Here is an 8,083-nt window from a genome sequence, read left to right as displayed (position 1 = left end):
CCATGAATATATTAATGGTGTTCATGTCATAGTGTGACTGTGGCCCTGCATCAAAAGTGTTTAAAATTATGCTTTTTTGTAATTTGTAACTGTAGTTTCAATGTACAGATTCTGAGTACAGCTAATTAAAACGTATATTTCCCTAATTACTTGCAGTATAGGATTGCAATACTCTGATCAATTCTGACTTTCTTGTAAATGGTTTTCATTGCTGAGCAAATTAGACATATTCCAAATTGTTTGCAGTTGTCCATCAGTATTTGTGAATTGCAGTGGCCACTCTTGTCTCTTGAGGTTGTCCAATTCTTTTGTTACAGTAGTTACATTACAGCAGTAGACTTAGCAAGCTTAATTAAGTTCCAAATCCATATCAATGTTTGAAACCAATTCTCTGACAACATACTCCACAGAATTCCTAAACCTCCACTGGTACTGTAAACAAATTCATTTTGAATAGCAATTTGCTCAAATGTTACTTTCTTAATCTTAGAAAACTGAGCTTTGTAAATGAAAGAAAAATGTTCAGGTATGATTTAAGTATAGAAAATATACCACTTCATTAAATGTCTTACTCAAAGGATAAAGTGATTACTGTTTGAATCAGGCCCTTTGACAAAAACTGGCAACAAAAGGCAAGCTCATCCAGACAGACCTGTTGTGAAAGGCTTGAACTGATGGTAAAAGGGAGAAAGATGAGTCTGTGGCCTCAGCTCACTTTGAACAATATTGTCCATTTTATGCCCTACTAAAACGTGAGGCACTAGCACTGCAGTGGAAACGAAGTGGTCAGAAAACCACCATTAGGGCATGATAAAGGTTTTATAAAAAACATAACTATGTTAACTGAATCTTATCTTGTTAGGAAACCAATACCCCTAGGTCAAAGTAATATAATATCAGCACTACAGTTCTGCTCTAGCATACATGACAGTAACCCTGTCTGAACAGGCAGCCACTCAAGAGAATGGCCACATAGTGCACCATCTACTGGAAACTGGTACAGCTGATGTTGATGTTTGTCACCATAACTGATAGATGATGGGGGGGGGGGGCATTTCCAGGGGGACTAGGAAGCAACTAGAAAAGGCAGTCACTCAATTTTTTACAACTGTATTTTGGTGCAGTATTTCAACGCTTTCACTGCATCCAACCCAGAATCCGTGCAGGGTTCAGCTTCCAATGTGTGCCTTTTTTTTTCCAATTTCCCTAATATGAAAACATAAGAACTCTCACTTTCTTAAAATAGCTTGAGTTAATGACATCAGATATCCAGACCATCTATAGCCATGAGTTAGCTTTCCTCGTTTTGTATGTCTGCAGATTTGTTGCATGCAATGCTATTTAAAGGAAGAAAAAGACAAAGGTCTGGGATTGCAGTCTGACACTGTTGTGGCAGTTATCAAACTTGTAACCTATTCAGAAGCAAGTTAAATGGTGATTGGAAATGACTGACAACAACCACAACTTTAATCACATGAAATAAAAACACAAAACAAATGGGTGTGTATATTCATGTATTTACAAATTTAAGGGTGAGGACAACTGGTTTCTTCTGGAGTGGTTTTGCAGAGCTTTATCCCATAATAATTAAATTTGGACCAAAAGTGGTGGTCGAATGGCTGTTGAGATTTCTTGTACAATGTATAATTTTAACATGGAAAACCATGAAAAATTAAGCATTTCCTATGCAATTTTCATTTTATAAAGAAACGGATCTTAAATATACATTCTTTATTGAAAAGGTGAAGTCTCAAAACGGCTTTTAGGTAACGTAAAAAAGAAAAGGAAGTATTGCCATGTCTGGAGTTATCAAACCAATCCGATAAAACAGTTCACAATCTTTTTTTTTTATTTAAAAATGGCTACTTACATGTCCTGCCCCAAAATTTAATTCTGTAGTTCATTTACTCTGGTAGCGTTTGTCCGCTATTACTCTCCATTGAAAGGGTCTGTCCTCGCTCCCTGCACAACTGATTCTGCAGACGGAGCTCGCTGTTCTGCGCTTTCAGTCTCTCCAGTTCACTCTCCAGCTCTCTCAGCCGCGAAGCGTCCGACTGAATGACCGGGCTCACACAGGCGACGTCCGGCCTGTTCTCGGAACGTCGCAATCGGTTGTTCTCCTCCTCCAGACGGGACATGCACTTTTCCAACTCCAGGTACTCCCGCACTAGCTCTTGCTTGGTCATGTTCTGGAGGCTTTCGACGTGATACTTCTCGTAGGTCTCGGAGAAATCCCTCTGGAGGAACTCCCCGCCCGCGTTCCCTGGCCTCCCTATCCCGTCGCTGCCACCGCCACTGCCATCCTCGTCTTCCTCCTCGAAATCAAAATAGTCCTCCTCACTGGCAGTATCTTCCGTGCGGCTTGCTCCCATGACGCGTCGGCCAACCAGCTCGGTGTTCAGATCGGGTTCCTCCCGGTCGTGTTCCTCCATCAGAAACTGCGTGGTGTTGTAAGGAGCGACAGGCAGTCCTTTGGCGAACATCTCGGCTCGCACCCGGGACGCCCGCGCAGTCTCACGCTCGTCGAACTCTTTCTTCTCCTCCCAGGTCAGTTTGAAGTAGGGCTTCCAGCGACGCTTCTTCTTGGAGGAGGGTCGTCGGCGGTGTTTCTTCTTGCCCAGTCGCACATCGGGTCCCGACTGCGGGCCACCCCTGGCGCAACCAGAAACCTGTCTCTTGATATGCCTGCCACTTTCGCCCTGCACCTGACTCAGGGTTTCCTCGCAGGGTCCATCTCCGCTGTTACCGCGAGCGGCATGTCCTCCCTCTCCAGCTACATCTGTCCCGGACTCCTGGCAAGGCTGCGCTGCTGTTGGGCACTTGGGGTGTGAATTTCCAGCCACGAATCCTGGACACACCTCCTGCTGCCCCCCTTGCATTTGCCAAAGATTCTCCGTCATAGTGTTACTGCTGCCATCTGGTTGTTTTCCATCTCTGTATCGCCCCCTATCGACATCCTCCAGTCCGCCGTTCTCATTGGGCGAAGGATGCTCCAAAATTGCAGCGCTCCCACCTGAAGGTGCAAGTGAAGTTTTAGGGTGATAGGTCTTCTGGTCGCCAGGTTCTGACATCCTGATATTTGTAGCTAGCTAAATTGGAGCTAGTAGTTCACCCATCCACCTCCCAGCCGCAGTCACCGATGTGGTTTAAACAACTTCCGAAAACTTATTTGAAAATACCTTCAGGATTTGCTAAGTATATTATTACCGTTTCTTGAAATATAACAGCATTGACTTGTCCGCGTATATTTTAAAAAAAGTAAAATAGTAAACTTTTCTTCAATGTTTACACTTGTTAGCTACTTCAGAAATGGTTCGCCAGGGCCAATGTTACAAGCCCGTTACCATTAACTCTTTCAGTGCTGCCCTAAGTAATCTCGCCTTTCTAACTTCGCTTCCACCTTCTCAACAGTGTCCCGTTTACTACAACAGAAGAAGGCGTTCTTGTTTATATATGAAGTCCGCCACTGCAACTGCGCATGTGGATTTTCCTCTGGACTCACAGGTATGTGGGAGTTGTAGTGTCAGTAGCTCATAGTATGTACTGAAGTATTGTTTTAAAAAACTACTCGGTCCACAATTCTGAACTTCGTAGCTAAAATCTAAACCAATCACATTTCACAATCGGAAGTTTGGCAAGACCCGGTCCCTTCGTACTGTCATTGGTCATAAAGACGCGTGCACTGTTGCTAAGCTTTAGTTGCATCTCAATTGGTGACATTTACTGTCAATCAAGGATCCTGCCAACCTGTTAGGAGAGCCGTCCGGGTTCATCTCCTAGACAATACCACGTTTTAAAAAAAGGGGGTGTGTGTCTCGCAATTGAAATAAAACACACATTTAAACGGAGGGAGTTGATTTTAATCAAGAATTATACATAGATAATTTATTTCATAACGCATTACATGAAATTATAATACAATATTTGAGAGATTAATGGTTTCACTTCTCCCTTTATATTCAAACATGCCTCCATCGGAAGAGAAAATGCATGGCCCCTCGTGCATAAACTAGTTCTTTTCGATTCGGTAGCTTATGCGAATAAACATTCACCGAAGCATTATTTCACGTTGGCCGTTTTATTTCGTTGGGAATTAAAATGATTTTACGCCATCTGAAATGTTTTATTAATTTCACATAACGTCTAATCTTTTGGTTGCACTGAGGCGGAGCGATATTAGTTGTCTGGCTACTTCCCGCTTTGCTGAAAGGAAGCGCAAGGAGATGAATTTTAGCAAGCTGACGAGCTTGTAAGGAACGCAAAAAAAAGTCAAGAAAAATAGGAAGGGTAGCTAATCTTAGCTACCAGCAAGTGTAAAAGTTGGCCTGCTTGGGAATCTTACAGTGGAGCTCGATGTATTGTTTCTGTTTGAATTTATGTAATTAACGTTAGCCTGCCAGTGACCGACATGTTTGTTGCCAGTTTACCCACTGATAGTAACGGTTTTACTCGAGCGTTACGATTTAGTAGCTATCCTCATTGTAAGGGCTTAGCGAGCTAAATAGCTAACTAGCTTGTTGGCTGTAGCTTGGAAAGACCGCGTGGAAGAACTATTGCATATAGAACTGTTACCAAAAGCTATTTGTGCAGAAATGTGTTTGGGTTTCCAGGTTGCTCGCTAGCGCCATTTATGTGAACAATAATAGGTAGCGGAGTAGCATTGTTATAGTAACGCTGTGAGGAATTGACAGGAAACTGATCTGGATGGCTGCTTTGTTGCGGTGTAACGTGAATCCAGAGAATCGTGGCTAATTATTAATATCTGGTTGGATATGCCCATAGTCGAGTTATCAACGGTCGGTGAAATCACAGACGAAACTAAGTGCTGACCAGGCAAGGTAACCGAGCGGACCTAGAGAGTATTCTTACATTCTTACATACGCTCATAGAACTAGTTATCAGGGTACATCCATCTGCAGATCCGCAAGATGGCAATCTTGATGGTATACACATGTGGATTATCGCGAATTGGCATGTAAAGTATAATATGCATTTAACATAGCTAACGTTGTGTCCCTTTGCGATTGACTGGAAGATGGATATCTTGTTAGACACTAGTCATTGGTGTGTAAGTGTGACTGTCCACGGCTGGCTAGCTGGGACAGAATTTATCGTTGCTGGCTATCTGTTTACCTAATTACGTCAGTTAACGCCCCAAGTTATCCAAAGGGACTGTATAATTTACTTTTCTCTGAGATAAATTTCCATTTTTGCACAGTAATGTACGTGTGGTGGCCAATCCAGCGGCGACAGGTTAGCAACCGAGTGTTTGTTGTTTTAGCGCTGGAAAATAGTGACGCCAACAACTGGCCCCTACCATTATTCGCGCATTACATAAACAGTTCAACAAGGAGCGGGCTACTTAGCTGATTGACTGCACAAATTGGTTCTCATCTAGGATTATTTCATCTATTGTTAGTGTGACACTAGTTGTTCAGTAGTAGAAAACAAGGCGTTACGGTTAGCTAGCTGGCTAATTCAGTAGTATTGTTTTGGACAGTAATTTTCGTCACTGTTGTCAGCATGGAAATATGTCGTCTTAGGTCGCCTGCTTCGATTCGTGAATAAGAAAATCATTTTGTGACATTGCAGTGTAAAAAGATAGGCGGCTATGCAGAGTGACAGTTTCAAATACTAAGCTAATGGTGGAAAGAATTACACAATGGTGAACGTTGACACTGAGATCGCCGGCTGTATTCTATGTCCCTTAAAGTTCTTAATTTGCAAAGATAATTCACGGTGAATGAATTTCTGCAAACCTTCCCTTCTGTGTCCATAGCAAATTTGAGCCGAGAGCAATTTACTAGGCGGCCATGTTTGGCTGAAAATGAGGCTTGGGTTGTAACCTTTGTTTCTCTGCCTTGCCAATCTTATTTATAGATTAGGGTAGGTGTTGCTCAGTAGATTGCTGGAGGTTGTGTTGTTGCACAGTAGTATGAGTGGGGTCAAACGTAATTTGAATGTTAACATATTTAAACATCTTCGCAGACTTCTAATCAGTACTGCAACTGACTGATAGCTAAAAGTAAATCAGAAATGACCACTTGAGGTCTGTGAAGTTATGCAGATCTGAGAAGGCATACTTAAATCAGTTTGAGACTTATTAAACTTGCTTACTGCATATATTGCTTGTCTGACTGGAAAGTTTCGGTGGCAATTGTGGAGTGGCTTTTATACTGTAGGCGTTATAAATTGATGTCCCTAATTCCTCAGTTGGCCAGTCAGTCAGTTCCTCAGTCAGTGTCATTCTCTCCACTTTTATTTACATGAAAATTACCATGAACTGTTAATTATGTCAATAATTAAAAAGTAAACCACACTGTTAAAAGCTTGGCAGATCCCATTTCCAAACAATATATCTTAGTGGTCTAACATGCTCTTTCTGGCACTTAAACACATGGAATTCAGTGCCATCACACAGCAGCAGTGTTGCTAAATACACTTATGTGGTACCGGAGATGATTTTGTTTGTGTTCTACTGCAGCAGTTTGCTTTCAACAAATTACTCTTTGCCACCTGGCATTTCAAACAGAACACAGTAGAATATGATTAAACTGTTTTTAAGTACCAGTGTGTCCTCTCTTGTGGTATTGATCCCTGTGTGACTTTGTTTTCCTATATTGGATATGAGGCTGTTTTGAAAATCTCCCCTGTATCTGTGGGATTACGGGGATGTAGAGGGCAGGATTTTGTGATCGCTTCAGAGAAGAGCAAATGGAGCCACAATCATTTTCTTCTCTACAACTTTTTTTCTTCTTTTAGAGAATAATGAGTGCCTAGTCAAGAGAAACAAGTTTTATTAAACATGACATATTACATAGTTGAATCCTTCATAGTAATACAAATTGGAATGTGCTTCATTACCTATTTCAAAATGAACCACATGTTTTAAATTGTTTGTTTAGGGCTCCCAAGTAGCTCATTTAGAAAGATGCTCTAGAGTGCAGTCTGAACCCAGTGCCCCAGGTTTGAAGTAGTGCTTTAAGGGACCTGTAGTGCAAAAAGTCGCCATTGGCTTGTGTGCAAGTGTTTTGAAGGATTTCATTCATCTGTCTTCAGTGGGCCTGCATGACTCTATCACTGAAAAGGCTTATTTCCAAGTGGCGATTGCGAAAAGGGGCTGTATAAACAGGAGAAATGCCATAAAAACTCTTCTCTCAGTTTGTCAAAGAGTGCCCATGGGTTCTTTGGGATTATTGTGTGTTTAAAAGTCAAGGTTTACATTCAGAAGGCATTAATTTAAGCAGCACTGGTTGAGACAAGTGTCCCTCTCTCTTTTTCAGCCTTGTTTTGGTGAGCAGAAAACACCAATCAACCACCAACAATTGTTGAGTTGTTGCATAACACTGGTCCTACGATCAGTGTAAATAGGTGGACACGTGTACACATAAAACACAAAGCCCAAGGGCTCTGCCTGGGTCCCACTCTCCACATGAAGATAGAACAAATTAATCACTAATGGGGAATCTCCACCAAAAAACGGATAGTCACTAATCAGCAGTCCTTCTTGTTTTCACTTGTGCTTACTTCTCATCCTTTGAGCGGCTGCTCTATCTGCTGGTGCTCATCTTGCCATCCAGGACCAAACGAGATTACAGCACTACCTGGAGGGATATGAAATGCAGCCAACAGCCCTAGGCTTTTAACATTTTTACCAAGTGACACTTCAAAGGTTTCTCACACTTGACACAACGAGGGAAAAAGGAGCAGGAGGAGAAACAATGTCTGTTTTTGCTGTGATTTAGAGGGTGCCATGAAGTAGCTGGGAGGTACACCTATACCCTGCCTACCTGTTGATCTCTGTGATTGAAAAGTCTGGGCCACACCCTGGCTTATGTTTGGGGAGGTGTGGGTGGGGGGTTGGGCTATTCACATGCCTGGGCAGGAGAAGTGCTGCTGTTGGAAGCAAGCCGGAGAGGACTGTGGGACAATGAGGCAAGCTAGCATACTTTACAGAAGCTGAGGCACTTCAAATGAATGTACCTTTCTGAGGATTTGAGCACTGATTCATTTGTCTCATTTTGAAGGAACAACACATTTTAAAAAAGAGTGGGATGTGACAAAAATTGAGGCAGGGATTTTT

At 42.2% G+C, this 8,083-nt stretch overlaps 1 protein-coding gene across 1 annotated transcript; it reads right to left on the bottom strand.

The window, feature by feature from the left end:
- Positions 1-1,050: 1,050 nt before the first annotated feature.
- Positions 1,051-3,409, bottom strand: LOC118794846 (protein HEXIM1-like). Its single transcript, XM_036553130.1, has one exon. The coding sequence runs from the start codon at positions 3,069-3,071 to the stop codon at positions 1,905-1,907; it is 1,167 nt and encodes a 388-aa protein (XP_036409023.1). The 5' UTR covers positions 3,072-3,409; the 3' UTR covers positions 1,051-1,904.
- Between the last annotated feature and the right edge of the window lie 4,674 nt (positions 3,410-8,083).

The sequence above is a fragment of the Megalops cyprinoides genome, chromosome 19, assembly GCF_013368585.1.
Source record: "Megalops cyprinoides isolate fMegCyp1 chromosome 19, fMegCyp1.pri, whole genome shotgun sequence".
NCBI classification, from domain to species: Eukaryota; Metazoa; Chordata; class Actinopteri; order Elopiformes; family Megalopidae; genus Megalops; species Megalops cyprinoides.
This window is presented reverse-complemented; position numbering and strand designations above follow the sequence as displayed.